The sequence below is a fragment of the Clavelina lepadiformis genome, chromosome 2 (genome assembly GCF_947623445.1).
Source record: "Clavelina lepadiformis chromosome 2, kaClaLepa1.1, whole genome shotgun sequence".
Taxonomy (NCBI): Eukaryota; Metazoa; Chordata; class Ascidiacea; order Aplousobranchia; family Clavelinidae; genus Clavelina; species Clavelina lepadiformis.
The window spans coordinates 4,166,041-4,181,354 of NC_135241.1; the positions used below are offsets into that span (position 1 = coordinate 4,166,041).

Consider the following 15,314-nt stretch of genomic DNA (forward strand, 5'->3'; position numbering starts at 1 on the left):
GAGTTCTAGCGTTCGAGTTCTCATTAACCTCCAAAATACAACCACAAATTTTAAAAACGCAATTATATTAGGCCTTGTATTGCACCAAAACCAATAAAAACGACAAATCAACAATTGATTTAAAATATGGCAAGTGCAGGTATCAGACTGTATACTGCGAAAACTAGTTTTGATTATTACCAAGCATGTTCATGAATTTGCGAAGATTAGGTTTTCTGTCTCGGTACAATTTTATGGTTGAATTGGCTGTCTTCTTCATCACACGCCAGGTATCTGTAGCCATGCCCTCCGACCGCCGAGAGTCAGCATGGGCAGAATCAACAGACTTTGAGCTTGAGTCTAATGATGCTGAGTCCTCAAGAAGTTCTCCGCTTGATGTTCCTGACGCTACGACGTCGACGTTTATGAAATCTCTGTCGAGCGTCCAAACCCTGACTGAACCTTCGTCACCATAGTAGCCAGAACAGGATACAACCTGGGAACTGTAAAAGATTGCTATGATAAACTACAAACGACTATGAGCAATCAGGGTTAGAGCAAAATTGTTATGATCAAGCAATGTATTCAATTCAATTCTCTGATTTTCTGCCAATTGACTACGTTCGCGGATGTTCTACTTACACAAAGCTGAGCTTGAAATTTTATGAAACAGCTGTGTGATTTCATTTTCAGCAAGTGTTTGTTTTATTAATACAAGACATTTCTTAACAAACTCACTTATACTTTAACAGACAACGAACTGGTCTTTCGGATATTTTTCTGCAATCAATGAGGCTTAATGTCAGTTTGCCCGATTCCTCATGTTCCAGTGATGTTTCCTTCTCTTCTTCATACGGCTCTTCATCTGCACCTTTAACTTTGACGACCTTTAAATCATCAAAATTATCAACTTGTTGCATGAGCAGACTGAATAGAAATACCTATATAGCTACAATCACCTCAGGCTTCAGATCGTAAAATTTTAATTCTCCTTCGTAATTTCCGATCCAAAGAGTGTGATGATTGGTTAGGACCATGGCTGAAACTCTCTTACTTGGAGATGCATCTGGATTAGGCTCATCAGGCTGGTTAATACATAACAGTATGATCATTACGGTCGCAATGCAACGGTGCCAAGTATTTTCTGTCGCTCTTTGTAAGCATAGGTGGGCAGTGACTTACTGTACCGCGGTACTTTTTCAATACCGATACTGGTACCGTCGGTACTTTTTTGGAAAAGAAGTACCGAATTACTTTATTCAAGAAATTTCAGTCAGTTCCGGCACTTGGTACTTTTCGCGTGATTAGTTCAAAAACACATGTTTATTAATCCTTAATACCAACTATAGCATCTGTTGATCTTTTTTAATCTAGAAATGTAAAGTAATATTGCGAGCGAGTAACGCCTCATATGTTTTGACCTGGAGTAACCTTTACCGGGGCATAATAGCGGTAACTATTGCATTTGCTGCAGCATCTTTTACACGAAAAGTACCGGTACCGAGTACTGACAAGGTACCGAACTACTTTTTTAAAACAGTATCGAATACTGGAACCATCGGTACATTTTTTGCCAGGTACTGTTGGCGTTACCGACGGTACTTTCAAAGTACCGACTGCCTACCTCTGTTTGTAAGGAATAAGTTTACACCCACTTCAGAATTTTTATCACAATTAGAAGTGCACTGGCATTCAACTTACCATCATAGGATATAACGGTGGTAGAGGAAGATCCCTCTCAATGTCATACACCAGCAGTGGAGGTTTGCTGTACATGGTACAGTCGTGTAGTTGTATCACTGAAGAGTCCTTTGTTGCAATCCACACATGGTTGGAATTAGGAAGCATCATCGACACTTGCTCCAACCGAGACGAGATAAGAAAGAAACCATCGGTCTCGTACGTCCTGTTCATTAAAAAAATATTTGCTTTTAAGCTACAGCAACCCCATTTTTACTTACATTGATATTTTTTATTTTTTTTGTATTGTATATCAATATTGAGCAGTTTATGATCAATCAACTACATCAACTAATAGTAATGATGATCAACTAAACTTATAAAAGCCTTACTCTAAATTAACAATGTAAATGGCCGGGCCAGACGCGACCCAGAGACAATTTTCCGACTCGATAAGACAAACAGCAGTTGTGGGTCGCTTGCTTAACTCAATAGAATCTTTGAGCTTAGGTTTCCTCATTCCAACTTTGTTGGATGAGATTTCTCCTTCTTGTAAGATGTGCAGCTTCCCATCTGCTGTTCCCACGTAGACCATATCCCCGTGAGTAGTGATGGATAAAACCACATCTGATAGGGACATACTCCAACATATAGAGCTGAAACAGTAAAAATATGCAAGTTATGTACCAGCACAATGAAAGTATTGCAAATGGTTAGTGTCGCCCATTCATGGTTGATGACAAACGCATGGAGTTTCTTGCATTGTTTTGAGCAAAAATATGTATAATAACGTAAATATGATGCAAATGAATCAAATGACATAATGCACGATACCAACCTGCTATGAACAGAGTAAGCTTGTAGTTGACCGGAGATGAGACCAACCAAAACAACGTCGTTAGCAACTGCATGGACGCACATAACACGGCTAGTGATCTTGCATTTGTTTTTAAATGAAGAACATACAAATTATAATTCAGGGAATAATAGTCCACATTCAGTTGTTTAAAATATAAAGCAAAGAAAAAAGGTGAAGTTCATGCTGATATGTTTTAGATTAATGCTGATGGGTTCTTATGTGAGCAATCAAACTTACCGGTAAGGATAATGCCTTGATTTGATCGGATACAACTTCGTAAATTTGCGAGTTCTGTGTCAGTCTGCAACTTGCACTTAACAGTATTTTCTCACCTACTGCACCGCATTCAAAATTCAATTTGTCACCAGCATAATTTGCGGATAATACATCCTCACACTGAAAAAATTCACATACTTTAAATATGCAAAAGTACACACATGTATGTGTATTATCTAACAGTTGGACTGCTATACAAGCTAATAAAATAAAAACTGCAACACCACTGCACATTCTTTTACTTTCTATTATGCAGAATAAATTAGAAAAACATTATTTACCAGTTCAACACTTTTGTCATAATACTGTCTTTGTCTCAGCTTTTCCTGATGTTTTCTGGAAAATTCCTCCTCATATTGAGCTCTCAGCTCTTCAATCTCTTCCCATGGAGGAAAAGGAGCATTAAATGCTTCCTGATGATGCAATGAACATCACAGAAGAATATTACTAGATTTCGTTAAAACATATACACAGGAAACAACAAGCTCTTATACTGAATGGAGCTAATGAAAGAAATACCAAGCAAAAATTCAGCAATTCTTCAATTTAATTGTTATTATCCTTTAAAAATGTTATCAAGAAATATCATAGAAATGAGATGAAACTCTACACTGACATTAATAAGGTAAAGTGGATCAGAACATAGACGTGGGATGTTCTTAACAGCATGCAGAAGATGGGATGAATCATGAAGTTCCAACAAACGAGGTTCAAATAATTTCAATATAATACAGGATATTCGAAATACGGCTTCGTGCCCAAAGGCAAGAAAACAATCCCAAGTTCGAAGCAACACCTGAAAAATGGCAAGATTTTCAACAATGCTACGTGCAATGCCCAAAATCAAACACAGACGTATAAGACGATGAGGTTAATACGAATAAACACACAAAATGCAGATGAAGATGAACAAACGTTATGAGATGATTTTAAAGTTTTATGTTTCCTTTGCAATAAAAATATTCAGCTATCAGTTAAACTGTCGTGTAGTACTGTAGTACGAAGCAATTGTGCCATAAAAAAACACTTACTTGAAATGGCAAGCAGTCAAAGAACAAGCCAAGAAACCAACCAGTGGTGACGGCAGCAAGATCAACATCTGAGAATCTCATTAAATGCTCCATCAGTTTAGGAGCTGTTTGAGAAAGGATTTGCTGCAGGACATACTGATCCGCAAGCAAACCTGCCAGGCCATTGCAGTAATAATCGGGAGGAAAAATCTTTTCAGTCACAGCAACCAAAAACCTTGAAGACAGTTGTACAAATCAGCCTTACCAACGGTTTATGAAACATCTGTCCCAACACAGTGTTTGAATAAGCATTTAAGCTTGTTACTCAAACTATGCCATCATACAAAATCACTAAATCAGCTGAAAATAAATCAATGATAATTGACAACAAATCAATTGTACTACTACCTACCAGTAATTGCACACAACAAATAGAAAGATACAGTTTTATCATGAAGTGAAGTCTATGGTCAAAAATTAAATACCAAAACACATCCTCCTCTTCCAGAAAAAGAAGGCCACCGCCAGCCAAGAAATTAAATCCTTGACAGTATCCAATATCCGAATCTGCATGAATGCAGAAGGCAGTAAGGACACGTTGCAATCTGTCTCGATGGATTGAATCAGTGGCAGAGAAATCGCGATTATTTGGCATTGTTCGCGGAACATCCATGACAATTTGTTTTATCATTTTTGTGAACGTCTAGTGAACAATAAAACACGAACTTGGTCCTTTTTCATCTCATATTACTCACACAAACAACGTCGCTAGGTGCTTGCCATTGACCTCGAGTATAACAAACTTGTCAGACAATTACCTTATTCAATGTATATTGTATGGAATACCTTATTATCCTTCTTGGCATCTTGCTGATCGAAAAGCTGGTCGAAATATCCTTCACCTGCCGCATGCTTTTTGTCTCCTATGTAATACGTAATGAGCTTCTGCCACATGTATGCTCTATACTGGGCTGGTATTCCTCGAAGCACCAGTTTGCGGAATTGTGGGGAGATTTCAAACTGGGGAAAAAGTAATGAAAAGTGTCAATGTGGCAATCTACCCATGACAATCATAAAATAGAAATTATCTGTATGGAGAATTATAAACAAGGAATCTAATGCTAACATAGTCTCAGTGAAATCACATGATTTGTTCAAGCAGCGCCCACACAATTAGTGAAAACCTGAAGGTCTCGGAATGTAGGTTTGCAATATTTACATCTATAGGTCTACAGATCGTTTCCTCAAAAGGAGGAAATTCAGTCTATACATTGCCATTTAATTACTACATAACAAATATATCTCTTTCTCTTATTCTCTCAAAAGAGAAGATTCAGATTTATACAATGTGAACTCATTTTATGTTATATGTAAAATTGTACACATCATTCAAGTGTATAAAGTCATCACAAAAATAAACATTTCAAACTATCTTTAAACAGGAAGCAGGTTATGACAGAAATGACATCATGATTTTAAATCACCTGTTCAGAATTATCACTGATAAAGGCTTTCCACTTCTTTAAGTTGTTTTGGTTGTCCACATTGCTGTCTGCCAACACATCAAATGCATCCTGCAGGTGATGGGCAATGTATTCTACCTGCAACGCTTCATTTGGGAGGGCATGGACAAACCCAAACACATCGACATGTTCAACCTTTCCTATACAAGCACACAAAGAGAAGTTTTATGAGAGCTGAGGTACTTAAATGTAGTAAACTTCCATTACAGACCTAACAGCTATTTGCAAATTATTTTGAGACGTATTCTCATATTCCATACACTTTGGAATTAATATTGGTAACTAAATGAAAACTGCGGGATAATCAAACACAAACAGCAGTGAAGACACAGATCGTGGTATTGAAGAAGAAGTCATTCAATTATTAATTAGAGATATTCAGAATATGGGATGACATTTCCAGGTTGATGTCATTTTGCTTCGAAAGTCTAAACCATATCTGGTTGATTGCGATAAGCTACTATGGAGTTGCAGAACATACTGTACTATGCTTTTACATAGCACTATCTTCATGACAAATAACAAATTTCCAAGGTAAACATTTATGCAAACAGTGTGGTATTTGAGTAACAAAAAAAATGGTATACACTGTTCATCAAACTACCAACTACACAAAACATTGGTTGTGCAAATAAAGTTAATATTTAGGTTACAAGCTGTATTGATTGCTGACTAAGAGGAAATTCGAATTAAAGTTTTACCTTTACTTTAAGATAAGCGACTAGAACATGTAAAAACCCTGCTTTTCATCTGTGCTGTGATGAAATCATGGGCTTTGATATTTCCTTTCTTACTATTTCATGTGCATGATTTAAAATTTATTTAGATTACATAAGTTTACATGCAGGTTGCCAGAATATTATATGCCTAGTAATAGTTACACAACATGCCTGCAGACTTATTATAATAATTGATTTTGCAATTTGTTTTATGTTCGGATCTTAAATGTGCAATAGTATATTTATATAATGTTCTTACAAAACATAACACCAACCTAATGTAGGAATTGAACATCCCAAAACTCGATCATTGGTTGTTTTCATTTGACGAACCAAATTTTTCAATGTTGTGATATGATGTTCGCGCTCAGGAACAGTAAAGCGTGCACCCTCATCTGGTTCCACTAGTGGGCGATAGACACAATGACTCAACAAAGACACATAATCACGTTGAAACTTCCGCAAGTCTGAAGCAAGTTTTTCAGATTTCCTACATAAACCAAAAAATAAATAAATTATCAAATAACAAAGCAAAAGCTGTAAACTAATAAGGCTATTGCAATGTGTTAAAAAAACTCAACGTCATCTCTCACGTAACATCTGTATCAACTTTATGTCTTGCATTGGTCATGAAAGATGTGGAAAATAATCACTTAATTTATAAAATGTTTCATAATGACATTTCTAGAACATGCAACAGTCACAAAGTTCACACACAACAAGAACGGTACAAGAGACATGCTAAATCAGCTATAACCTGCTTGAACTTTGTACTATGACTTCTTATGTTAGTAATATTTCCTGACGATGAAGCACAAAAGGGAAAAACAAAATTTGATGATTTTTTGTGTGTGCATTACTTAGCATGCCCATTGCCCAGTGTTTAATCTTGTATATTCTTTTTCAAACAAAACTAGCTGACAATAATTAAAACAATTGTAATTGACGTTGACAATACTGCCTGAAAAGCAAGCAATAAAATATCCACAACACAACACAAAATGCCCTATTATGTTGTGTAGAATATGAGCACAACATCTTTTGATTATATAAATATTTGCTGCATTCTTAAGTCACCTGTCCTTTACAAAACTGTTGCTTTTAACACAGCAAAATATACAGTAACACAAAAAATAAAAATTATTTTTTTCTTTTAGACAAAACGACCAAATAAAACAGATTATAGCAAATACAGTGTACAATGGAATAATTATCATACTAAGCCAGCAGCTCACTTTTGTTGCTCTTTAGCTTGTAGTCTAGTTCTATTGCACATTTGATGCAATTTCAGCACTTCCTCATTTAACAATGCATTCTGGTCACGGTATGACTTGACCTGTTCCTCCATATTCTGGTACGCCTCACTAGTCACAATGCTCTTATCGTTGCCGAGTAATTCATCTTGCATTTCAAACAGCTGTCGATCCCTGGACGCTAGCACTTCCTGATAGCTTGTGATCCTCTGCTGACATCGAGCCAGCTCTGCTTTGGCGTCTGCGAGCTCATGTGAGAGTTGGAAAAGAGCGCTGGATTCGTCGTGGGTTGTGGAAAACGGAGATGCTGATGAGCCAGTTGCGGAATTTATTTCGTTGTCCCATTCAAACTCTGGTAACCCAGATGACAAAGGAGTTGTTGAGATAGCCAGGGGATCGTCGAAGTTAAGCTGGCCTGGTGAAATGCAAGTAAATAAAGCCAGCTTTGCAGTGAGTTACTCTGTCAGAGAACTGCACAGTTTTTTCTGTAAAGTCTAACACATAATTAAAAAATCAATCTTTGTGGTTAAATGGCGGGTACCCAAAATATTGTATACGATCCATGCATAAATAAAAGTCTTAGCAACCTAGTACCAGTATGAACTAACCATTAAGACTTTCACTCTCACTTGTTGAAACATTGTTGTTAGACGTATTTCCCGAACCAATGCTTGCTGAACGAGGTTTCTGATATTTCAAAAAAATATGCTGTTATTATACAGGCATACCGTATTAAGTGTGAATACATAGTATATTTCAAAACATTTTTAAAATCATAAAAACGCATCCGCAAAAACATGAACCTAAAACATACCAGTGTAGTAGTTGGTGGAGAGATAACTTTAGTTTTGAGAATTTTACTTGGTGCAGGGGAAACTCCTTGTTTAATGCTGCGTAATTGTTGAATAGCCGAAACCCAGCTTAGTGTGTCATCTGATGTGTCAACAACAAATGCCAAGCTTTGCCTTAAAAGATAACAAAAAATAACAAGGTGTCATCACACAGAACGTCTTCCAATCAAGAGAAAACCTGATCCACATGTCCAAATAAAACATGTAAGGACAATTTGAACTTTGCTTAAGCTCTAGGCATGACGTTGAGCTATTGTTTGCTACATAAAACAGCATTAAAAGCAAATTTATCAATTATTTCATTATTGAGTAAGTTAGTTGTTACCTATCACTGATAATTTCAAATTGATTTTGTGTATCTTGACTGATGGTTATCGCAGAATTTTGAGTGTTGAATGTGATTTCTGGTTTGCCAAGTTCTGAAGCAGCTTCATCTTTAAAGCCATTCAAATGGCAGTCATCGGTCAAAACAAACCAGTAACGATGTTCTCGAAGCCCGGTAATCCGTCCAACCAGGCCTGAAAAGTAAAACTAATATTTAAATTATTTCAGGACTTATAATGGGAGAAAAGTATGATGACCCTTACCGTTACAGATTTGACGTACCTTTATCCATTTATATTGTCCAATGTTTATTGGACTTGTAGTATAAAGTAGAAACATTAAAATAGGTTTGGAGAATGGGCATGCAGAAAGTTAATCTTAGCTATTTAAGGTCTTATTGGAGTTAGATTTAGATTAGATGGTAAAATTTAAGTTACTATGTTATAACATTGAACAAGAAACTGTGAAAAATAGCGTCGAACGCAAGATTTTTTCTGGTGAAATAGTGGCAGCCTATCAATGAACAGTAGCTTCAAACTGACTTTTTATACAGTATTAACTCCTTGCAGACATAAACAATATTATCAGTTAAATACACCTCACAAATTGATGAGACTGTGTATAAAATGTAATGGGCGTACAAACATTTTAGGTTTTGCAAGCTTTTTTTTACAATGGCCGGGTCAATTTGATCGACTAACAAAAAAGCTTTTATACAAATTGCTAAATATATTTAATTGAACATATATTACTCATACAATTTAGACTTAACAAAGCTTAAAGAAATGGTCGAACAGTTTCGATTTATATAAAACAAAAGAAACAAAGATAATAAGTAAAATATCTACCCGACCAACCATTGTGATTGACATATTGTTTATTGGGCATCACTGATGCACATATACTGAGATTACTTACTCAAGAAAATATCCAACTACAAGAAAAGATAAATAGCATATCTTAGCCAAAACAAGTTTAACAATACAGTAATGTGATTCCATTACATTATGATATTCTCATAAGTTTTAGAAAATGTTACAGGGAGCACAAGATATATAGTATTGACTAACTTGACTTCAAAAAAATATTAAAAAATGTGTTCTTTTTCGATGAAATGTAATAATATATGGTTGGTTACACTAACCTCAAGTAACAATGCTTCAATATTCATGAATACATACATTTACTTATCGTTTATAACTATGACAATATACATCCCTGCGATGGATCATTTACTTTTGTCAATAAGTATATATTTAAAGGAAAGTATTGATAAATGTTGTTCGCATTACCTTATACATGTTTTTAGCAGTCCGTTGATGCCGTAGTGTGTTGTTTATAATTACAACCCTTACCAACTCTAACATCCAGGCATGTACAACTAAAAGGAAAATGATTAGATCTAATTGTGCATGTTAGCTCCATCATACGTATTGTTTACTTTCTCCAAAGCTTTGAATGAGGAAACAAATTGCGCAACTACATCAAACCTTGTTTACCAGACACTGAGTATTAAAATGCTAAATAATGTGATTCAACGACTTTAAAAAGGTGATGATGCAACAGCTGCATTCAGAGGTGTTTCGACATGGGTCTGATTTTCCAAAAACATGCAAATAGAATCTTATTTTACCTCATTTGAACTGATCTATTTTTTCAATACAGGTCTGTCTGTGGGTTTACATTTAATGTATGTTGTTACCTCATTGCACGGAGTTTTTTCAACTGTCTACAAGTTTGGAATAGTCATGTTTAATGTTACTTTATGTTACATAAATCTACCAAAAAATATCACTTTGTAATTGTTGAATATCAGACGTAACAATCAAGTGATATTCATTATTCACCTCCTTTTTGGCGATACTTCATCCATCCTTTCATCATTGACACATCACCAACATATTATGACTTCATAACTTACTAATACTATTATTGCAAGGTACCTGCTAAGTCAACACAAAACATTTCTCAGTAAATAGAAATTTGTAAAACATTAAACAACGAACATTGGCAATTGTAGAGCGAAATACCAAGCATCTGTAGCATATACACTCACTCAAATATAAAGCAGAAATCAATTTGCCTAGTCTAAATTGAAAAAAATATATACATACCATAAACCATAAGCATACCCGCACTTCGCATTCATTACTCAACACTCAATATGCTACCAAAGAAAGCAACAGCACACAGCTAAGACAATCGTACAGGACGTACATGTGACATTTAATCATTAAGTTATAATATGTGACAAATATAATCACCAAGCCACAACTTTCAATAGCAACTATTGCACAAGAAAGGTGAAAGTACCACTATTTCCTGGTCTGTGCAGATCAGTTTTTAACTAAACGTCCAGGATAAGTAAGACATCTTGAGCGACAAGAAAACAGGACAGCTGGAAAAATACTGGATTTTCTTGTTTCATTATGTCAAATAAGACAACATGGCAATTACCTTGTGTGTTTTAGGAACACAACTCTTTCCAGGTATTGTACAAAGAACAATTACTGAAACGTGTAAAACCACAGCCATTAACTTCAGTACTTAAGAGCAAACACATTTTAATCTTGTCAATAATAAAACACAAACTTCTGTTCCTTTGTCTACCAAATTAAGGTAAGTTAAGGTCGGCCGCTGTGACGGTATGATGATTATATAAGACGTATCAAATGTTCAGAAGTAAATGGAAATCAAGAAGAGCGAAATTATGAGTTAATGGCACATAGATTTAGTCGACAAGGCATCACAAATAACAGTAGCGCAACCTTGGAGAAAAGTATAGCTGTATCAATTTGCTGCAGAAAGCAAAGGTTATCTACATGTTGCAAAAACCTACAAAATTTTAAGATTCAGTGCTTTAGTACATGCATAACTTTATAATACAATAACAAATTACACAATTCCCATACAGCCAATAACATGCAGGACTTGAAAGAATAGAGCAGCAGTGTGTTATGAACTGCATTGCTTTTGTTTGAATAAAAAATGGAAGCCATTTAGATGAATTGATTGTGCTTTGAAGAATCACTTGCTATGTTGTTCTGCAATACTCGTATAAAATTTAGTGAAAAAACCAGTGATTACCTGAAATGAAAATACTTTATGCAGCTTATAACAAAGGTGGTAGATAACAATCACTTAAATTATAACAAAATGGTCAAATGATGTTAGCAAATAATACAACAGCTGCCATGGTACATGAAATATTGCACAAACATAAAGCAACAAACATCAAAAGAAGTTCATGATTCAGCTGCTGTTACTGACTGAAGGATCGGAGGTTTTTGTACTTCAAAGATAGATGGACACCTTGACCAACCTGCCTTTTCTTTACATTCCCAATATTCATTTTGATAAACATTGAATATTTCGCCTGTGATCTCACATTTCTTTGGAGAAAACCATATTGGCTTGTATGGTTCGACTTGTTGGCCAGCGGCCTTTTTGGCAATGGCTTCGGCCTCTCGCTTGCGGCGCCGTGCACGTTGGGAATCCTCCAAACCTTGTTTAAGCTCATTTGCCAGGTCCCAGTCTGCCTTTTCCATCATTCTTTGATCCGGTCTCAATCTGGAGTCGGTTGGTGCAATTCCAGGTTCCTCTTCATTCAAGGTAACAGCCAAGGTTGAAAAGAAGTACATCTTCTCCGATCCAATGGGCAAAGGATACTTCTGCCACAGTCGCTTTGCAGGTAGTGTTTTGTAGGCTGGCTTGGACCTGTTGGAATAGTTGACACTGTCGACTTGGGCAGCATCCATGTGTGAATCCCAAGTGCCAGACATGACATAATAGGCTTTGTCATTTTTGTCAACAACTACACCGGAAACCTTACGTGGAGTATCACGAGAAAAATAGCTGTATGGAAAATACTTGTGCTTGCACCGGTCACCTGTTGTATGGTTGATTACTTCTGCTTCACCAGACTGATCGACCCACAGCTTACCAACAATGATATTATGTACAGTTGTGGTGACTTTGCGCCAAGTGTAGTAGTTTCCACTAGCATGAAACTTAAGATGTACAACTCCAAGAGGGCAAACATTAAGATACTTTCCACGAAACTTACTACTTAGTGATATTTCTTGCCAGTACGTCCAACCACTGTTAGGGCCATAGTCTTTTGACTCAACATGCATAGCTGCAGCCGGTGGATGATGGCTGACCTGCTCGCACAATATGCGAAAACCAAGATCTTCGCGTCGGTCGCACTCAAATGTTTCACCCAGGAGTGGATTGAAAGGTTTTCCAGTTCGATACAAGGTAGTTGCATAGTTGGAACAAGAAAAGGCAACAACATGAGCCATCTGCTCTTGTGAGGACGTACACTTTGCAGCTCGATCAAGTATTGCAGCATATTCCACATCTTCGCCAAGGCGCTGAAGCATAGAAAGTGGCTCGTTAAAATTCACAGGCATTGGGATTTTTGAAAGATCACGTCCAATACAGTTTTTCATAATGCTCCAAAGATTAAGACTATAGTTTGGTTTGTCTGGAATCTGTGTGCGGCGAATTTTCACACTTGACTGCTTTCTTGCAATGGCGGCAGCTTCATCCTTAACACTGCTAACATCAACCGATATGCTAGAAGTAGTGCTGGCTGTACTTTCAGATTTTTTATGTGTTTTTACAAATTCTGTGGTGAAACCTTTATCGGAAGCATCAACAAATTCATCATCATCATCCTCATCTTCTGACACATTGTTATTGTTTTCTTTCTCGTCTATTTTTGAGTCAGAACGAGGTGGACCTGTCCCTGCATGAATGGCTCGTTCCAGAGTATTATGCTGTTTAGCAAGTGTTTCTACAGTCTCCTCCAGACGCAGTCTATGTTCACGTTCGTGAATAATGGCTTTATGCCATTTTTTACCTTGCGTCTGTGCCAGTTGCAGAAATTCATTACAAGCATTGATCATAGCGGTAGATGTTATTCGGAACAGGGTAGCCCTTTCATTGACTGTTTTAATCTTAGCTGACAAATTTCCAGAATCAATCTGACCTAAGTTATTTTCAGCTACCTCTAGTTCAGCTAGTGAACGTTGAAGTGTACCACCATGTTTAGATATTAAGTCATTGCATGTTGCCAAGTCATCAAGTTTGCTAGCTAATAATCGCAGAGTAGAACGCAGATCACTGTCAACACTCTGATTGACCTGATTGACCAATTCAACATTGGGAGGTGTATCAACAATAACCATGCCACCATCTTCATCTGACGAGTCATCATTTTCCATCATACGTGATGCTTTTGCCTTTGCCAGTTCAAGAGCAGTGATCCACCGCTGTCGTTCAATCTCAGAGCTTGCTTTTAGATGGAAGGTCTGAGCCCCGCCGTTTGAGATCATGAAATTGCAAGAATCTTCGGTGACAATGAAAGCTCCGGCAAGATTAATCGTTCCACGACAAGTATGGGCCATTTCTGCTTGTGACCGATAATAGGAAAGCAAACCATTGGATAAAACAAACCATCGTCTCTGGTAACCTTTGATGTAGTTGGTCCATTTCCACAACCAGCCCTTGAAATGGTCAGATTCTGATTTTTCAGACATGACAGAAAGCAAATATTTTATTCTGTTCTTAATTTATCCTGCTTTCTTTATAATAAATGTTCAACTATATGTTAGGCCCATAACTAAAAATTTCAAGTATGAATTTACCTTAGAAATTACTTCAAAGCTACTAGGTCAAGCTGGTTAGATTTATTTGTCTTATTATTATGTTTGGCATATATGATCTAGGTTTTATCAAAGTATATACATGAAAAACTATTTCACTGTCAAACCAACTAATTAATAAACAAGTTAAAGCAACCATGGCAAAGCTAGATCTAGACCAGGGGTCGGCAACCTGCGGCTCCGGAGCCGCATGCGGCTCTTTCATCCTTCTGATGCGGCTCTTATTAATTTTATTGCTACAGTAGAAACAAACAGAAGAACACTCGCGTCTTTATCTCACTGAGCACATTATAGTAAATGAAAGCATAATCATTCTGGTTGTGACGTCATAATTAGTCGATTAACATTAAGGTTGTTTTTAGCAGTCTACTAGCAGCAGTTAGACTAGTTAGAGAGTGCGCAGGCTGTAACAGCCAACCAACTATGAGTAAATCTAAGAAAAGAAGTGTCTGAAGAAAACAGAACGTTCAACGATTCGTGGACAAATTCATTTGCTTTCATTGCTTTCTTACTGAATTAACTGCTTTTATAAATGCGACACATGACAGTTTTGTTACAGAGTGTCGTTTTCGTTTTATTGTGAAAATAGTGTTGCGGCTCCCAGTCATTTTTATTTTGTGAAATATCGGTTAAAATGGCTCTTTAAGTGCAAAAGGTTGCCGACCCCTGATCTAGACGTTTAAATTTATAATTGAAGAAGAGCCTACAGATAAATAGTCTATGCATTTTGGCTTCAGATCTGTGTCTCTGTAAGCACAAGCCAGATCAGAAGTCAAGCAATTTTTGAGAAATCTTGTGGTGACCACAAATCTTGTTCAAACAGTTGCATGAGATTTTTTTTACTTATTATAAATTGGTGTCAAAGCAGAAAAGTTTATAGTGTTCAAGTTTAGAGTCTCTTATACTTTTGTTTTCAAATTAAAAGCCTGAATGGAAAGGAGTTATGAGGCCATGAAAAGGACATTACAGTACTTCCTCGATTATCCGTACCTCGTTTAACCGGCATTCAATTATCCGGCCGAGACATTCGATTATGACGTAACAAACTAACCGACTAATTCTAGAATGGAGAATGCATTAATTGTTGCATTTGTACTGGTTACAATTGTTGAATATGTCTCTATGGGTCCAGCAGCATATCCTTCGTAAGTAGTGTGAAGTTAGACCA

The 15,314-nt window shown here is 36.6% G+C and overlaps 2 protein-coding genes across 5 annotated transcripts; both read right to left on the bottom strand.

The window, feature by feature from the left end:
- Nucleotides 1-48: 48 nt before the first annotated feature.
- Nucleotides 49-10,432, bottom strand: LOC143447247 (uncharacterized). 4 transcript variants are annotated; one of them, XM_076947256.1, is made up of 19 exons: nucleotides 10,322-10,432; nucleotides 8,476-8,668; nucleotides 8,114-8,264; nucleotides 7,929-7,986; nucleotides 7,282-7,714; nucleotides 6,322-6,536; nucleotides 5,289-5,467; nucleotides 4,651-4,824; nucleotides 4,290-4,507; nucleotides 3,826-4,039; nucleotides 3,411-3,590; nucleotides 3,076-3,207; nucleotides 2,756-2,914; nucleotides 2,498-2,595; nucleotides 2,052-2,315; nucleotides 1,681-1,885; nucleotides 939-1,064; nucleotides 718-866; nucleotides 49-482 (listed from the first exon to the last, which is right to left on the bottom strand). In XM_076947256.1, exons 1-19 carry the CDS (start codon nucleotides 10,356-10,358, stop codon nucleotides 164-166), a joined length of 3,504 nt encoding a protein of 1,167 aa, XP_076803371.1. In that variant the 5' UTR covers nucleotides 10,359-10,432; the 3' UTR covers nucleotides 49-163. The 4 variants fall into 4 exon arrangements, with proteins under 4 accessions (XP_076803371.1, XP_076803369.1, XP_076803370.1 ...); XM_076947254.1 differs by having other exon boundaries at nucleotides 7,908-7,986; XM_076947255.1 differs by having other exon boundaries at nucleotides 7,929-7,992.
- On the bottom strand, nucleotides 10,418-14,257 carry LOC143447249 (oxysterol-binding protein 1-like). The gene has a single exon (XM_076947257.1). The coding sequence runs from the start codon at nucleotides 14,018-14,020 to the stop codon at nucleotides 11,720-11,722; it is 2,301 nt and encodes a 766-aa protein (XP_076803372.1). The 5' UTR covers nucleotides 14,021-14,257; the 3' UTR covers nucleotides 10,418-11,719.
- Nucleotides 14,258-15,314: the final 1,057 nt, after the last annotated feature.